At 39.1% G+C, this 19982-nt stretch overlaps 1 protein-coding gene across 1 annotated transcript in view; it reads right to left on the reverse strand.

Moving 5' to 3' along the window:
- Positions 1–798: 798 nt before the first annotated feature.
- LOC139765440 (general transcription factor 3C polypeptide 4-like) overlaps positions 799–19982 on the reverse strand; it is a 145160-nt gene continuing 125976 nt past the window's right edge. The window contains exons 12-16 of the mRNA XM_071692811.1: positions 16787–16940; positions 16080–16253; positions 9121–9220; positions 5852–5947; positions 799–1015 (exon numbers count right to left, since the gene is read on the reverse strand). Of these exons, the coding sequence (XP_071548912.1) occupies positions 840–1015; positions 5852–5947; positions 9121–9220; positions 16080–16253; positions 16787–16940 (700 nt within the window). The 3' untranslated portion in view covers positions 799–839. The remainder of the gene's footprint in view (positions 1016–5851; positions 5948–9120; positions 9221–16079; positions 16254–16786; positions 16941–19982) is intronic.

Here is a 19982-nt window from a genome sequence, read left to right on the forward strand (position 1 = left end):
ATAAATAAAACATAAACAATCAGAGGAGGCTATTTTGTCTTTACTCATCCATCACATTAGCCTTAAATAGAAAATTTTTAATTTATATAAGTTACATGTCATGTTCAAAACAAAAACTATAAAAAATATCTTTTCCTATAGTACAAGTCTAATATCTGCAGATATGATATACAATACAACCAAGAACAAATTACAGTAAAAGGACTAAATAATTAATTGCCATCTCTCTGGATGACAAAGTGGTTAGTTGAAGGTTCCCCCCATACGTAAAACCTTTCAAATGCAGCATGGTAGACAGTCATATAACAGGTTTAATAATGCAGGATATTAAACAGAATTGATTTACAAATACTAACTGTACTGTATACAGTACATTGTAAACAGTACTACATCTGAGCTACATATAGCACAACATCTGGGCTGTATATCATGAATCTGAGCTATATATAGTACAACATCTGGGCTATATATAGTGAAATCTGAGCTATATACTTGTGTGTAGTAACCATGATCACATTTGCATATTTAGACATGTCAACTACATGAAAATGTACATTTAGCACTATACAAGCTGTTCAATTATGGTATCATTCATTATATTTACAAGCATTTCTAAGTTTTCCCTACCATTCCCACAAGTAGAAAACAAAGATGTAAACTTATCAAATCAAGTCTAGTTTGGTTAATCAGATTTCAAGATGTTTCAGTATTCCTCTAAGACTTACATATTACATACAAACTTTAAACATAATGATTGTTTATACTGTATGACTAAAGTGCAATAAAACACACTGCTCATAAATAACGTAATTTTAATTCAACATAAAGCTGAACATACGCTAATAGGAATATCTAGCAGATGAATGGATCTTCCTGCTTTGTCTAGAGGAAAGTGTGAGGAAAGCTTTGCTGGCAGTTCTCTTCACCTCATGATGTGGCATGTTTCTTCCATTAAGTTCACTTATCACAAATCCATCACAATATGTGCATGTGGAGGCTAGCTTAGTCTCAAAATCTATAATGGAAAAATATAATGTTCAGTAAGTTGAATTTGCTATGATTCATCAAGCATTGATTATGAAAACCATGATATGCCACTAATGGTAATAATAAAGTACCATGCCCTTATGAGACAGTTATAGGTACTGCTTTCAAATACTGTCTATAACTTTGCTAATGAAAGAGAAAGAAGTGTATGGATGATAAAAGTAGGGATGGAGTGCAAGCAATTGGAGAGAGGTCAAAAGAAAGGTATAAGAGCTGAATAAGAGGGGAAATGAAAGATGGGAAAAGAGAGTATCATTGAACTCCAGAATATTTCTGAATTTCAAAGAACACAGGAAAATATTTTGGTTGAAGATTAGTGTTGGGAGAACAAGATAACAAATGGAAATTATACTGAGTAGGGTAGATAGGGAAGTGGTAGCAGGAAAGAAGTGAAAAAGAGATGGACTGAATATTTTGAACAACTGTTAATTGTGTTAGATGATAAGATAGTGGATGTAGTGGTTTGAGATAAGGTAGCAAGTGGGGTGAAAGAGTCTTGGTAAATGGTGTGGGGAAAAGAGAACAGGTGATGAAAGTTTGCAGAAGATAATGTATAGCAAAACAGCAGAAGTGAATAGAATTGCAGCTGAGTTTCTCAAGAAAGGGTGGGACTGCTGTTGATTGGCTAATAAGCATATTCACTGACTGTATGTTCCAAGGTGAGGTGCCTCAGTACATGGAGAGTGCACGTATAGTTCTCAACCAAAATGGGAAGAGAGAGAATTGTATGTGGCATTTATGGATCTTGAGAGAGCATCTGATATGGTTAAAAATGCTACAGATTTATGGGGTAAAGTTTCTAAATGATGTAAGGAGTTCTTGAGAAAGATGTGTGTGAGTTGGAGGGGAGACCATGTGTCAAGGATATGTAATAACATCATTACTGTTGAGTGTTACTAAACTGTGCTTGCCTATGGCTGTATTATCTATAAAAAGCCACTTTCACTGAGGCTGTATCAATGTCTATTGATGAAAGGGAGTGCAGTCTCCATAATGAATTCTTACTCCAAAGGAGTCAACCATCTGCCTACTACTGAAAGTAGTGCAGCTCTGGAGCTGTAGGATCTCCTAGAAAAGGGGTCCGGAGTAAAATCAGGATCCTTTCAAGAAAAGGGTCCTGGGAGGGAGATGAATGCAAGAGTCTTGCATGTGCAGGTGAAGCATGGGGCAGGCAGAAGGTGGGAGGTGGGTGGTGGATAAAGAAGGGCATAAGATTTACAACTTATTGACATGATAAAAGTGAGTTAATGCAAAATTTGCCATTATTTCAGGTACTGCTGTTTGGTTACTCAAAGATACAAGAGACATCAGCAGTATATGAGAAATATCTTCCACATGTATATCACTCTACCATGAAATACATAAAAGTAATGGATATAATTACATATCTTCATGTGTTTCTTACTGTGCAATTAGTAAATGTTTCATGAAGTGAGAGCCATATGTAATAGCATTACTTTTCTGGCAAATATTGCAAGGGTTAATGTTGGGTCTTACAGACTGGAAGCTGAGGTGTGTGATGATTAATTAAGCTTTCCAAGATATCATTTGTGCACTCTCAAACAGCATACTATTAATATATATGATAATCTATAACAATGCTACAGAATTTTTCATACTAAAATGTGCACAGACATAAACAGACTGAAGTATGCATCTTTCTGTTTTTTTTATCGGTTTCCTGCATTAGCAAGATGGTGCCAGGAACACAGGAGGAAAGGCCGCATTCACTCACATCCATTCTCTAACTGCCATGTGCATTGCATCAAAACTACAGCCCTTATTCACTGCCAGGCCACACAGACCTTTTCATGGTTTTCCCTGGCCACTTCACACACCGTGGTGCAGTCTAATGACAGCACGTCAACCCCTATATACCATATTGTTTCAATTCACTCTACCAAGCAAACATCTTTCACCTTCCTGCATGTTCAGGCCCCAGTCACACAATCTTTTTCACTCCATCCTTTCATCTCCAATTTGGTCTTCCCCTTCTCTTTATTCCCTCCACTTCTGACATATATCCTCTTTGTCAGCCTCTCCTCACTTGTTCTCTCCATATGTCCAAACCATTTCAGTTCAACCACACTTTCTTTATTACCACACCTCTATCTTACCGTTTTATTACTTTCTTGATCAAACCACCTCACACCACATATTACCCTCAAACATATGATTTACAACACTTAAACACTCCTCTGCACATCCTCATCTACCCATACAACATTGTATGCACTGCTATTCCTTCAAACACATCTATTTTCATCAGTCCAGATAATGACCTCCCTTTCCATACATTCTTCAATTCCCCAGTACCTTTGCCCCATCACCAACCCTATGACTCACTTTTGCTTCCATGGGTCCCAGATATCAAAAACACTTTACTTCCTCCAAATTTTCTACATTCAATTTCACACCTCAACTAACCTTTCCCTCTACACTTTTAAACCTAATAACCTTGCTTTTAATTACATCTCAACTTCCTCTTTTCACACACACTCCCAAACTCAGTCACCAACTTCTGCAGTTTCTCACTCAAATCTGTTACTACTACTGTGTCATTAGCAAACAACAACTGGCTCATTTACAAAGCCCCCTCATCCACTACAAACTAAATATTTGCTGCTCTCTCTAAGACTCATGCATTTACCTCCCTCACCACACCAACCATAAACAAACTAAATAGCCATGGTGACATCATACACCCCTGTCACAGGCCAACCTTCACTTGGAACCACTCAGTTTTCTCTCTTCCTACTCATGCAGGTGCCTCACACTTTAGATAAAATTCCTCTGCTTCTAGCAGCTTTCCTCCCACATCACATATTCTTAAAACCTTCCACAAGGAATCTCTATCAACCCTACAATATACTTTCTCCAGATCCATAAATGCCACATACAAATCCCTCTCTTTGTCTAAATACCTATAATGGGCATTCTTTACTGCAAACACCTGATCCACACTTCCTCTACCACTGTGTTCACCCTCTCAACCATTACTCTTTCATACAACTTATTAGGTACATTCACCTCTGTAGTTTGACACTCACCTTTGTCCCCCTTGGCTTAATACAACTGCACTATGCATGCATTCTGCCAATCTTCAGACATCTCATCATGATCTATACATACACTGAAAATCCTAACCAACTAATCAATAACACAGTCACACCCTTTCTTAAGAAATTCAACTGGAATACCATCCATTCCAGCTGCCTAGCTTTATTTCATCTTAAGCTAGGCATTCACCACCACTTTTCTCTTAAACAAACTATTCTCCATAATTCTCTCACTTCTCATACCCCCACATCCGAATATGCTGCATCTGCCACCCTAAAATCAATCACTTTCAACCTTCCTTTAAAACATTTGAAATACTCACTCCATCTCATCCTCACTTCATCACTGCCTGTTACCACTTCTACATTGCCCCCCTCCCCTCTCCTCACTGATGTTTCCATTGTTCTCTTGTTTTTTTTTTTTTTTTTTGCACACTGTTAACCTCCTTCCAAAGTAACTTCTTACTCCCCCTGAAGTTTACTGATACTCACTCCACCTTCTCTCATTTGCCCTCTTTTTCAACCCCTGCACCTTCCTTTAACCTTGTGCCACTTTTTCTAATACATCACCCAATCATTTGCACTTCTTCCCTATAAGTACCACCCATGTACCTCTCTTTTCTCTTTTGCCTACAAGTTCACTTTGTCCTCCCACCACTTATTACCCTTTCTAACCAACCCATCTCCCTCCTTACCCATGCCACATGCATCTCTCACACATGCCAGCACTGGTTCCCTTAATACCTTCCATTCCTCACCCAACATTTCCACTCACTTTACTGAACACCCTATGCCCCCCAATTATATCCTCAACTGCCACATCACTCACCTTTGCATTTAAATCACCCATCACTAATACATGGTCTCTTGCATCAAAACTGCTGACACACTCAGTTGCTCCCAAAACACTTGCCCCTCATACTCTTTCTTCTCAAGGACAAGTGCACTAATAATCACCCATATCTCAAAATCAAATTTCATTTCTACCAACATCATACTGGAGCTAACTCCTCACATTTCCGAAGCTCTTGCTTCATAAGTAGTGCAACCACTTCCTGAGCTCTTATGCTTACACTAATGTCTAACTTTACTCCTCAGATATTTTTAAACCATTCATCCCCTTTACCCCTGAGCTTTGTTTCTCTCAGAGCTAGAAAAGCCCGGTTCCTTTCCTTTGACATACTACTGAACTCCCTATTTATCATCACTAATTACCTTCCTATTTCCTGGGGTGGATCAAGTGTATTCCAGCATCCTCCTTTTATAGGAATCAATTTTGCAGAATTGGGCTCACCCACCCCATTCCAATGTATCTGTGATCATTAGTTCCATTCTTTTTTCCATGGGGTGGATTACTTACATACATGTATGGGGTTTATCTAGTGCATATAGGCATGCTCATGCAGATATGCATCATACAAACATGCACATGCAAACTTGCATCATACAAGCATACACATGCAGACATGTATCTTACAAGCATTCACATACTGGCATATATCATACAAACATGTATCATAGAAACATGTACATACAGACATGTATCATGCATTCATCTTTTATGGAAGTGATATTGCAGAACTGGGATCCTTGCTTCAATCCCAAAGGCTGGAAAAGTGCTAGGACACCCAATTTACAGAGGCAAACTTGCTACCCATTCTGTTTTTAAATCTTCATGCAACAAAGTAATTGAACAATCTAACAAATGGCACAAAAACAATGATGGCCAGTTTTAAAAGTCTTACATGTAGCATCCTTATGTAAGAACACTCTACATCGAGGACACGATATTGTTGGCGTGGTAAGCAAGAGGCTTCGGCAACAACGTGGTAATGTGTGACCTGGAGAAAGTAAAAACTTTACTGCTGTGAGTAACTATCAAAGGATCAGTTTTAAGTGGAGCTACTAATTTCTATGACAGAGAATGCATGAAAGGCATGTGCTTGACTTCTCTGTCCAGAAAAAGCAGCTGGGACCTAATGCTCGCCTATCCAGCAAAGTACAAGCATTTCATAATAATTCTCATGGACCAGCCAGACTTGGTACTTAGAAACATATGAAATAATTAACAGGTCATTATTTCCTGAACAGGGTCACTGAACTCACAATTGAAGGTGAATTCAAGTAAAAGTAAAGTAATGGTGAAAGGAAACAGTGAAAGTGTAGATATTGAAAAGCCTTATAGAGTTAGAGAAGAAAGCGTACCAAATCTAGCTAAGGATATGGGGGTAGAAAGACTGGATGAGGTGAGAGAATTTAAGTATTTAGGAGCAATCTTAGTTTGGTGATATGGAAGGAGATGAGGGAGAAAGCAATACAGGGTAAAATTGCCATTGGGTCCCTCAATAGAATTATGGAGAATAGAAGTGTAAGTATGGAAGTGAAGAAAGGGTTGAGGGAAAGCACAGTCCTTTTTACCCTGACCTATGCAGCTGAAACATGGACATCAGATGAGTCACAGAGGTCAAGAGCCCAGGCTATAAAGAGTTATTTATGAGAAACATGTGTTATGACTAGATGGAATGAAAAAAGTAATGAGGGGGCATATGAGAGATTTGGAAAGGCATGGAATGCAAAGGGAATGAATTGTGGAGCAGAAGAGTGGGTGAAATGTAATACTTTAAGTTGGTTTGGTCTTGTAGAAAGAATGCAAGATGGGGAATCTACAAGGAGAGTGTATGATAGGACAGTTAAAGGGCTTGATGTGAAAGTAAAACCACCTGTGACTTAAGGAAATAGAGTGGAAGAGTACTAGAGGGAGAGAAATGAAAGAATGTGGAATGGTGCATATGATGGATTCATGTAAGGACAAGGATAAGTGAAGACTCTTTTAATGTGGTCACCCACTTGATGAGAGCTCCCAAGGGAATGGGCTTCAGAGATATAGACATATATATTTATTTATTCATTTTGCTTTGTCGCTGTCTCCCACATTAGCGAGGTAACGCAAGGACACAGACAAAAGAATGGCCCAACCCACCCACATACACATGCATATACATACATGTCCATACACACAAATATACATACCTATACATCTCAATGTATACATATATACACACACAGACATATACATATATACGCATGTACATAATTCATACTGTCTGCCTTTATTCATTCCCATCGCCATCCTGCCACACATGAAATAACAACCCCCTTCCCCCTCATGTGTGTGAGGTACGACTGGGAAAAGACAACAAAGGCCACACTCGTTCACACTCAGTCTATCGCTGTCATGTAATAATGCACCGAAACCACAGCTCCTTTCCACATCCAGGCCCCACAGAACTTTCCATGGTTTACCCCAGACGCTTCACATGCCCTGATTCAATCCACTGACAGCACGTCAACCCCGGTATACCACATTGTTCCAATTCACTCTATTCCTTGCCCGCCTTTCACCCTCCTGCATGTTCAGGCCCGGATCACTCAAAATCTTTTTCACTCCATCTCTCCACCTCCAATTTGGTCTCCCACTTCTCCTTGTTCCCTCCACCTCTGACACATATATCCTCTTGGTCAATCTTTCCTTACTCATTCTCTCCATGTGACCAAACCATTTCAAAACACCCTCTTCTGCTCTCTCAACCACACTCTTTTTATTACCACACATCTCTCTTACCCTTACATTACTTACTCGATCAAACCACCTCACACCACCTATTGTCCTCAAACATCTCATTTCCAGCACATCCACCCTCCTCCGCACAACTCTATCTATAGCCCACGCCTCGCAAACATATAACATTGTTGGAACCACTATTCCTTCAAACATACCCATTTTTGCTTCCCGAGATAATGTTCTCGACTTTCACACATTCTTCACCGCTCCCAGAATTTTCGCCCCCTCCCCCACCCTATGATTCACTTCCGCTGCCATAGTTCCATCTTCTGCCAAATCCACTCCCAGATATCTAAAACACTTCACTTCCCCCAGTTTTTCTCCATTCAAACTTACCTCTCAATTAACTTGACCCTCAACCCTACTGTACCTAATAACCTTGCTCTTATTCACATTTACTCTCAGCTTTCTTCTTTCACACACTTTACCAAACTCAGTCACCAGCTTCTGCAGTTTCTCACATGAATCAGCCACCAGCGCTGTATCATCAGCAAACAACAACTGACTCACTTCCCAAGCTCTCTCCTCCACAACATGCTGCATACTTGAAGTAATTGGTGTGGGCAGGTTCAAGGCATCATAGCATGAAACATTTTTCTCTAGGAAATGTAAATTCAAAGGGATTTATCTTGGGAAGGGGTGTTTTGATTAGTGTTAAGTGGGTGACTGTTTAGCATCTAGTGGGTGATGCATGTATAATGTACATTGGTTATCCTAGACTAGTATTGGTTGGTGGATGGGGGAATTGGTCATATAAATGTCTCAATGTAAGGCTGGTTTTTTTTTTATTTTTCATCTCTGGATGAAGGTGGTTGGTTTATGAGGGAATGGACAGGATGATGAATGAGGTTATGTATCTGAGGGCATAGCAAGGATGCATGAAGTCATGTGCCTATTTTGTCTGAGTGTGTCTTTAATGGTATGCTTTAGGTCTCTATGCAGATAATCTTTGTTTGTGGTTTGGGTGCATCTTCTGAAAGGTTCAAAGAGGTTTGTGGTGGTCTGCTGTAGAGTTGTCAGCATGAACTGTTTGTAGAAAAGGAAAAATATTTCTTTTTGTTGTACACATATTATTCCAGTTGGGGTTCTGAGAGCTTTTAGTTTTAATATTGTATGCATTATGATGATGTGAAGAAAAATATAGTCTGTATCTTACGTGAAGATTACTTATACATTTTTGATACAATGAGAGAAAAGACATTCAGTACATAAATATAATAAAGTGAAAGGGATAATAGGAAAGAGACTACTCTTATTTCAATACTGTTTGGGAAAATTTGGCTGGTAAGTGAATAAACAGCACTGGTTTACTATGTAGACTATAAGGGCATGATATAAAAGGGTAAAATAATGTGAAAACAAAAAGTATCACTGAACTTGAAATAATCTCACCATTTTCACATCTGCCGAACGTGATGGAGTCAAGTTGCACTGCTTCCTTACAAACCAAACAGAGCTCTTTGTTGACTTGTCCAAGTTTATGTAATAAAAACTGTAATCAGAGATGTGTACATTGATTTACCATCAAAAGAAAAAAAATGGTTTCTGTTTTAAGAAACTCTGCTTTGCTTTAAGAAGATGGTCTTTCTCACTGTCAGTTGACCAACACTTAAAACACATAGGACTACAAAGTCTGCAAAACATGGAAAATATACACAGGTATCACCCAAAAATTCTCTCAGATTTGGAACCATATTCAAAAGAATAACAGCTCTCTGACCCTTTCATACCCAAATCAATTTGAGAAGTGACGGTCAATTCAAACTCTTACCAACGCATGTCCATTATCAAAAGAAAATGTCTGTTAGCAGAGAGGGCTTTTTGTTTTAATCTATATGCTCAAAGTAGAAATAAGTGGTTCTGAAAGTTGTTGTATCTCCTTGAGGAAGTAGCATTTCCCCTGATCATCTACATGACTTTTTAAATCTAGTCAGTGGTATTTCCAATGATCATCCACATGAAAAAGTCATTTTGTCCATGGGTTACCTTGGGCTTATTACAAAGTGATAAAAATTCCTAAGAATATGGTATTTCAGTCTCCCAAAGACTTACTTAGAGTACTATAACAAGAAATACAATAACAAGACGTAATAAGAAAAGCAAAAGTGGTGAATATGAATTTTGAAGTAATAACATAAAGCTGCAAAGTTGGCCAATACAAAGATTCCATATGCCAAGGTACATATACATACAATTCAAATGTGGAGTCTAATGTGTCTGTTGTGTTGGACTTTGATGGACCTTAGGACAAAACATTTATCTTAGGAAAAAAAGAAGTAAATTCTGTAGAAAACTCATCAAAATCAGCGTAATTCATAACACTGACATTTTTCACATTATGACTTGATTAGTACATGCAGACTTCTTTTTTTGAAAACTTATTTGTCACTGAGTTTGCCTAACCTTCAACTCTAAGACTGAGCAACAATTTTCAAACACCATTTTCTGTAGAATTCTGCATGATGATTTAGCTTCTCCAAAGGTGAAGCATGTTTTGAAATGGTTTGGTCACATGGAGAGAATGAGTGAGGAAAGATTGACAAAGAGGATATATGTCAGAGGAGGAGGGAACAAGGAGAAGTGGGAAACCAAATTGGAGGTGGAAAGATGGAGTGAAAAAGATTTTGAGTGATCGGGGCCTGAACATGCAGGAGGGTGAAAGGCGTGCAAGGAATAGAGTGAATTGGAACGATGTGGTATACCGGGGACGACGTGCTGTCAATGGATTGGACCAGGGCATGTGAAGTGTCTGGGGTAAACCATACAAAGTTTTGTGGGGCCTGGATGTGGAAAGGGAGCTGTGGTTTTGGTGCATTATTACATGACAGCTAGAGACTGAGTGTGAACGAATGTGACCTTTGTTGTCTTTTCCTAGCGCTACCTTGCGCACATGAGGGGGGAGGGGGTTGTTATTTCATGTGTGGCAGGGTGGCGATGGGAATGAATAAAGGCAGACAGTATGAATTATGTACATGTGTATATATGTATATGTCTAAGTGTGTATATATATATGTATCCGTTGAGATGTGTAGGTATGCATATTTGCATGTGAGGACATGTATGTATATACATGTGTATGTGGGTGGGTTGGGCTATTCCTTTTGTCTGTTTCCTTGCACTACCTCGCTAATGTGGGAGACAGCGACAAAGCAAAATAAATAAAATAAATAAATAAATAAAAAAAAAATATATATAATGTGGGAAACAGCGACAAAGTATAATAACATATATATATATATATATATATATATATATATATATATATATATATATATATATATATATATATATATATTTTTTTTTTTTTTTCATACTATTCGCCATTTCCCGCATTAGCGAGGTAGCATTAAGAACAGAGGACTGGGCCTTTGAGGGAATATCCTCATATGGCCCCCTTCTCTGTTCCTTCTTTTGGAAAATTCAAAAAAAAAATGAGAGGGGAGGATTTCCAGCCCCCCCGCTCCCTTCCCTTTTAGTCGCCTTCTACAACATGCAGGGAATACGTGGGAAGTATTCTTTCTCCCCTATATATATTTATCTATTTATTCACTTTGCCCCGTCGCCGTCCCCCGCGCCAGCGAGGCAGCGCAAGGAAACAGACATTATCCCTGGGGATAGGGGAGAAAGAATACTTCCCACGTATTCCTGCATTTCATACAAGGCGACTAAAAGGGAAGGGAGCGGGGGACTGGAAATCATCCCCTCTCATCTTTTTAATTTTCCAAAAGAAGGAACAGAGAAGGGGGCCAGGTGAGGATATTCCCTCAAAGGCCCAGTCCTCTGTTCTTAACACTACCTCGCTAATGCAGGAAGTGGCGAATAGTATGAAAGATATATATATATATATATATATATATATATATATATATATATATATATATATATATATAGAAGAAAGTTAAGAGTAAATGTGAATAAGAGCAAGGTTATTAGGTACAGTAGGGTTGAGGGTCAAGTCAATTGGGAGGTGAGTTTGAATGGAGAAAAACTGGAGGAAGTGAAGTGTTTTAGATATCTGGGAGTGGATCTGGCAGCGGATGGAACCATGGAAGCGGAAGTGGATCATAGGGTGGGGGAGGGGGCGAAAATTCTGGGGGCCTTGAAGAATGTGTGGAAGTCGAGAACATTATCTCGGAAAGCAAAAATGGGTATGTTTGAAGGAATAGTGGTTCCAACAATGTTGTATGGTTGCGAGGCGTGGGCTATGGATAGAGTTGTGTGCAGGAGGATGGATGTGCTGGAAATGAGATGTTTGAGGACAATGTGTGGTGTGAGGTGGTTTGATCGAGTGAGTAACGTAAGGGTAAGAGAGATGTGTGGAAATAAGAAGAGCGTGGTTGAGAGAGCAGAAGAGGGTGTTTTGAAGTGGTTTGGGCACATGGAGAGAATGAGTGAGGAAAGATTGACCAAGAGGATATATGTGTCGGAGGTGGAGGGAACGAGGAGAAGAGGGAGACCAAATTGGAGGTGGAAAGATGGAGTGAAAAAGATTTTGTGTGATCGGGGCCTGAACATGCAGGAGGGTGAAAGGAGGGCAAGGAATAGAGTGAATTGGAGCGATGTGGTATACCGGGGTTAACGTGCTGTCAGTGGATTGAATCAAGGCATGTGAAGCGTCTGGGGTAAACCATGGAAAGCTGTGTAGGTATGTATATTTGCGTGTGTGGACGTATGTATATACATGTGTATGGGGGGGTTGGGCCATTTCTTTCGTCTGTTTCCTTGCGCTACCTCGCAAACGCGGGAGACAGCGACAAAGTATAATAAATAAAATATAAATATATATATATATATATATATATATATATATATATATATATATATATTTTTTTTTTTTTTTTTGCTTTGTCACTGTCTCCCGCATTTGTGAGGTAGCACAAGAAAACAGAAAAAAGAAATGGCCCAACCCACCCCCATACACATGTATATACATACATGTCCCCACACGCAAATATACATACCCATACATCTCAATGTACACATATATATATACACACACAGACATATACATATATACACATGCACACAATTCACACTGTCTGATTTTATTCATTCCCATCGCCAACTCGCCACACATGGAATAACATCTCCCTCCCCCCTCATGTGTGTGAGGTAGCGCTAGGAAAAGACAACAGAGGCCCCATTCGTTCACACTCAGTCTCTAGCTGTCATGCAATAATGCCCAAAACCACAGCTCCCTTTCCACATCCAGGCCCCACAGAACTTCCCATGGTTTACCCCAGATGCTTCACATGCCCTGATTCAATCCATTGACAGCATGTCGACCCCGGTATACCACATCGATCCAGTTCACTCTATTCCTTGCCCGCCTTTCACCCTCCTGCATGTTCAGGTCCCGATCACTCAAAATCTTTTTCACTCCATCTTTCCACCTCCAATTTGGTCTCCCACTTCTCCTCGTTCCCTCCACCTCCGACACATATATCCTCTTGGTCAATCTTTCCTCACTCATTCTCTCCATGTGCCCAAACCATTTCAAAACACCCTCTTCTGCTCTCTCAACCACGCTCTTCTTATTTCCACACATCTCTCTTACCCTTACATTACTTACTCGATCAAACCACCTCATACCACATATTGTCCTCAAACATCTCATTTCCAGCACATCCACCCTCCTGCGCACTACTCTATCCATAGCCCACGCCTCGCAATCATACAACATTGTTGGAACCACTATTCCTTCAAACATACCCATTTTTGATTTCCAAGATAATGTTCTCGACTTCCACACATTCTTCAAGGCTCCCAGGATTTTCGCCCCCTCCCTCACCCTATGATTCACTTCCGTTTCTATGGTTCCATCCACTGCCAGATCCACTCCCAGATATCTAAAACACTTTACTTCCTCCAGTTTTTCTCCATTCAAACTTACCTCCTAATTGACTTGACCCTCAACCCTGCTGTACCTAATAACCTTGCTATTATTCACATTTACTCTTAACTTTCTTCTTTCACACACTTTACCAAACTCAGTCACCAGCTTCTGCAGTTTCTCACATGAATCAGCCACCACAGCTGTATCATCAGCGAACAACAACTGACTCACTTTCCAAGCTCTCTCATCCCCAACAGACTGCATACTTGCCCCTCATTCCAAAACTCTTGCATTCACCTCCCTAACAACCCCATCCATAAACAAATTAAATAACCATGGAGACATCACACACCCATGCCGCAAACCTACATTCACTGAGAACCAATCAATTTCCTCTCTTCTTACACATACACATGCCTTACATCCTCAATAACAACTTTTCACTGCTTCTAACAACTTGCCTCCCACACCATATATTCTTAGTACCTTCCACAGAGCATCTCTATCAACTCTATCATATGCCTTCTCCAGATCCATAAATGCTACATACAAATCCATTTGCTTTTCTAAGTATTTCTCACATATATTCTTCAAAGCAAACACCTGATCCACACATCCTCTACCTCTTCTGAAACCACACTGCTCTTCCCCAATCTGATGCTCTGTACATGCCTTCACCCTCTCAATCAATACCCTCCCATATAATTTCCCATGAATACTCAACAAAGTTATACCTCTGTAATTTGAGCACTCACTCTTATCCCCTTTGCCTTCGTACATTGGCACTATGCACGCATTCCGCCAATCCTCAGGCACCTCACCATGAATCATACATACATTAAATAACCTTACCAACCAGTCAACAATACAGTCACCCCCTTTTTTAATAAATTCCACTGCAATACCATCCAAACCTGCTGCCCTGCTGGCTTTCATCTTCCGCAAAGCTTTTACTACCTCTTCTCTGTTTACCAAATCATTTTCCCTAACCCTCTCACTTTGCACACCACCTCGACCAAAACACCCTATATCTGCCAGTCTATCATCAAACACATTCAACAAACCTTCAAAATACTCAATCCATCTCCTTCTCACACACACAAACACACACATATATATATATATATATGTATATATATATATATATATATATATATATATATATATATATATATATATATATATATATATATATATATTTTTTTTTTTTCTTTTTTCATACTATTCGCCATTTCCCGCATTAGCGAGGTAGCGTTAAGAACAGAGGACTGGGCCTTTGAGGGAATATCCTCATATGGCCCCCTTCTCTGTTCCTTCTTTTGGAAAATTTAAAAAAAAAATGAGAGGGGAGGATTTCCAGCCCCCCGCTCCCTTCCCTTTTAGTCGCCTTCTACGACATGCAGGGAATACGTGGGAAGTATTCTTTCTCCCATATATATATTTATCTATTTATTCACTTTGCCCCGCCGCTTTTTCATACTATTCGCCATGTCCCGCGATAGCAAGGTAGCGTTAAGAACAAAGGACTGGGCCTTTGAGGGAATATCCTCACCTGGCCCTCTTCTCTGTTCCTTCTCTTGGAAAATTATAAAAAAAAAAAAAAAAAAAACGAGAGGGGAGGATTTCCAGCCCCCCGCTCCCATCCCTTTTAGTCGCCTTCTACGACACGCAGGGAATACATGGGAAGTATTCTTTCTCCCCTATCCCCAGGGAAAATATATATATATATATGTGAACATATTCATATTTGCTCACTTTCATACATTCCCAGCACCATCCCACTCCACACGAAACAGCACTGCCATCCCCTGCACCAGCAGGGTGATGCCAGGAAAAACTAAGAGAGACCACATCTGCCCACATCCACACACAAGCTGTCATGTGTAATGCACCGAAACCACAGCTCCCTATCCTTCCACTGGTTTCAAAGTTATGGAGTGGAAAAGAAAATACCATGACCTCTGCTGACAAGACTATGATCCTAGCTGTGGCCTTGACCTTGAAGGTATGACTCTAAAGATTGAGATACAGTAGTTGTATAAGGTAGTATTCTTATCCCTTCACTAGTTCCAAAGTCCTCGAGCAGAAACATAATACACTAGTACCCATTCTGAGACTACTATGAACCTGGCTGATACACTGACCTTGAAAGTACAGCCCTCGAGATGGGCCATGACATATTGTGTGTTGCTGTGTAAGATTAGACAGAGTACCAACCCATTCCTTTCCCAACACTATGATGCCAGTTGTGCTGTGATCGTGACCATGAAGGTATGGCTTAGGGGTTGAGTCATGAAAACTTATGTTATGGTAAGCAACATTTGTGTCTAATATCATTCCAATCCTCTCGCTGGTTCATGAGATATGAAGCAGACAAAAAGGGATCAACAGACAGACACAGAGATACAAATAATGGTAATTATTATAGAGCATCCACTCATCATGTCAGGTTAAAACAAAGGACATCAGCTAACTATACTTGATTTTCAAATGTGAAAAATATGAATTTACAAACCTTGGCAACATCTTTATCTTTTTCTCTGCCATTTTCCTTGATCCACTTGCACATGAGAGCAAGAGATAGCAAGATTGAAGATTCCTTTGGGACTTCTATGTTAATAAACTTTCTAAGTGTGTCAACTATCCAATGCTCAAGGATAGCTTTCTGCAGTTTGGATTCTACATCTTCCTGAAAATCAACTAAAGTTAATGTAAACAGAAATAAGGAACAGTATACCTTTGATATCTGTGATTCTATTTTATAGGTTAAACTATCTACATTCTAAGAGGACAGTTTTACACTTAAAAATTCACACTGATAAAAAACAAGTACAGTAAATCTATAGCAATGATGCTCGATGTTGGATATACATTTGGACACCTTTTATTTTGTATCAATAAAGGAATGGCTGGAGGAAGAAAATAAATTTTCAAGTATAACAGACTTTTCTAAGTATTTACTTGAATGAAATATAAACCACTGAATACATTTGTGTCCTTTCCAAATGACAGAATGCAGAAACATCGTGATAAGGGATGTCCATCTGCCTAGTAAGATGGTCAATTTTTTCAAGATGCTGCTGCTAAGCATTCACTGAATCATCATCTCACTCTGTCTATAGGATTTCAAAATATATGAATATGATAATGAACATACTACATTGAAGATAAAGCCACCACACTCTCACTATCAAAACAGAATTTTTGTCAAAATAGCTTTACCAATGTTTCTTGTGCATTATGGCCAGAAAACCCTATATTTCTAGACATCTTGGCTAACCAGTAATGCACTTTGAGTAATTGGAGAGGTTGTTTGGAGATCTGAGTGGCTTCTATCATGGTTAATGGTGACCATCCATCTTTGCTTACTGAAATTCTGTGGAAATAAAAACCAATTAAAAGCACTTGCTCTGACATAAGCAAAGCTTTTTCCTTTCTCTATTTCAAAAAAATGGCACTAATGGACTGCATTTGCTTCAAGGTTTGAGGAAAATTATCTAAATACCACCTTCACACCACCTGTGATTAGCCTAATGCACCAGGTAGTCAACTCCTGAGGTGCTCCTCATTATAGGTGCTCATCTGATAAATCTGATAAAACAAAAAGTGGTTGGGACAAAATCTTCTCACAAATGAGTATCCATTCAAAATTAAGAAAAGAAAGTCTGTTAGAGTTTACTCTAAAAGGGGAACAGTCATTCATAAGACTGCCTGTACGTGATATGATGCAATGGAGAATGGTAATGTGCAGCAGCATCACCAAATTAGTTTTTGCATAAGCACAAAAGATCATTTTAACCTTACAAACTCAATGTCTCACTTGCTCAGGATGTTAAAAGAATAAACGATACCCTAGCAGTGCATCCCATGCTGTTTCTGATGGTAGATGGCAAGGTTAAAATGGGCTGTGAAAGATCCCTGGACACTTTCTAAATCCACAATTTCACTTCTCTTGTAGGGTACTGTTAGAACCCAATTTCAATTTGTGAAAAAAATCGGTGCCTTGAATACTATCATCACTGGTTTTTTCTTGCCTTATCTTGAAGGTCTTCAGGATGCAGCCTGTTATCTTCAGCATGAAGCAACTGTTGTTTTGTTGTGTTCACTGAAGGTTAGGTTGCCAGACATTATCATCCCAAGGTCTTTCATATTATTCACCTGGTATATTTTTGATTTCTTCATTTCTTTAATACCATATGCATTGAAATTTATCTCCAGTGAAAAGGATGTTGTTCTCAGTTGCCCATTTAAAGACTAAGTTTGTATCTCTTTGCAGATTTTTGCTATCATTTACTGATATGATTTTCATGCCTATTTTTGTATCATCTGCAAAGGATGATATGAAACTGAGGTTTGTGTTTGCATCACTGACAGATATAAGAATGAGGAACAGGAGGGGTTGCTTGGGGACTGAGCTTTTTAATATAGAGGTATTGGAGAAACCATGATTTACAATTACCTTTTGTGATTTATTAGTTAAAAAGTTGTATATCCATCCCTTAGTTTTTCCAGTTACTCCAATCTTTTACTTTTAATTGCTATGACACCATAGTCACATATGTCAAGTGCTGCTTTGTTTTCCAATCCTATCATAATGGTCAAACAACTAAGAGAGGCAAGATCCTCTCGCCTTGAAACCATATTGTCCTAAATTATGTAGCTTGTTCACCTCCATAACTTTAGTCAGCATGCCTCTTGGGACTCTTTTATGATTGTGCAATGTTAATGCTATCAGTCAACAGGTTTTTGAGATTGCTTTGCTTCTTTCTACCTCTGTGGAAATGGAGTTTTGTGGGGACAGTTTCAGACTCAGAAATGATGCCAAAGTCTAGACCTTTTCTCTGGATATATATCGTGCATGTGCTAGCAGTGTCTTACATTTGTTGGTGAAGACTGAGTTCCATGAGTATGGGACTGGGACTAAGAGCATGGGCATGCTCTCAATGCCCCTCTCAAAATCTTGCGCTGAGGTGATATCTGCTATGTGTACAAATGTAAATCAATTCTATTTAAGAGAAGTCTGTTGGGTAATTAATTCCAATGTTGTCTTTGATTCCTATAGCCATTTTAGAATCTTACTCATCTCTTGGCAGTCATCTGTAAAGTTACCTTCTGTTTTAAGTAGGCCAATGGAGTTGGTGGTTTTCAATTTGCCTTTTGCGTATGAGTAAAAGTATTTTTATTCTTTATTTTTCATTTATGGCCTTCTCTTCTTTTCTTTCCTGACTTAACCCCAAACCAAACTCATCCATGTATATTCATGTATTCACCTTTTTTAAACTAAGTATTCCCAACTACAAATCCTCTTTCAGCACACTACCCTGACAAGCACTTCCTATTTTCATTTACACTGGGGACCCTATGCCCCTACTTATACTGTCAATTGCCACTTCACACACTCTTGCAATCAGATCTTCTATCACCAAGATTCAGCCCTCTGCTTCTAGCTGCCAAAACATCCACTTGGCTCCTCCCAGAAAGTATTCATTCTTTTTCATTCTTCTTACTATCAGGAGCATTGTCACCCATCTCTTATAATCTATTTCTATTTCAACCCAAATTAATCTTGAACTTCCTCTTTATATCATTTAACAATGTACTACAACCTTTGTTCATCAAAAGTGCTATCCCCTTCTGCTCTTGTCCTCACTCTAACCCCAAAAATTATCCCCCAAACATTCCTAAACTATTCTATCACTTTCCCCTTCAACTTAGTTTCACTCAGAACTAGAACATTAAGGCTTCTCACATCAAACACAACACCTGTCTCTCCATTCTCTTATTTAAGTACACACAGAGATGAGACAGTAAACAACGTGAAGATATAATCACAGAAACTACAAAACCTCAATAATTTCACAGCTAATGTAGATCGGGAAATGGAATTCAGTAACCAAGAACAAGGGCTTTACGTTGAGAGGTTCTGTGAAATTTACATTGAGCAGAGGCATGGATACCTCAAGCCTCTAATAAAGAGGGAATGGGAAGAAAAAGGAAGGAATGGTTTAATAAAAGATATCATAAAGCATAAGACCTTCATAGTGCACAGTGGCACAGATATAGATGGCACTGTAGCCAGGTTAGATAAACGACATGTATTACTGTTCAAGATATCACTGGAGAAAGGCATAATGCCATGGGAACAGAAAATGGCAAATGTCATACCTTTACTTAAAAAAGGAGACTAGAAACCAGCACTGAATTACCGATTGGTTTCACTAAAGAGTGTAGTGAGTAAGTTTCTGAAAAAGATTATTTGAAAGCAAGCAGATGACTTTCTACAGAGGACAAATTTCCTAAGTGAGAGACAGCATGATTTTAAGGAAAGGAGGTCATACGCAACTAACTTTTTAGTTTTATGACAGAGTGAGGGAAGTTCTGGACAAAAGGAAGCCTGGGTGGACAGTCTGTATCAGGA

The sequence above is a fragment of the Panulirus ornatus genome, chromosome 55 (genome assembly GCF_036320965.1).
Source record: "Panulirus ornatus isolate Po-2019 chromosome 55, ASM3632096v1, whole genome shotgun sequence".
In the NCBI taxonomy this organism is placed as follows: Eukaryota; Metazoa; Arthropoda; class Malacostraca; order Decapoda; family Palinuridae; genus Panulirus; species Panulirus ornatus.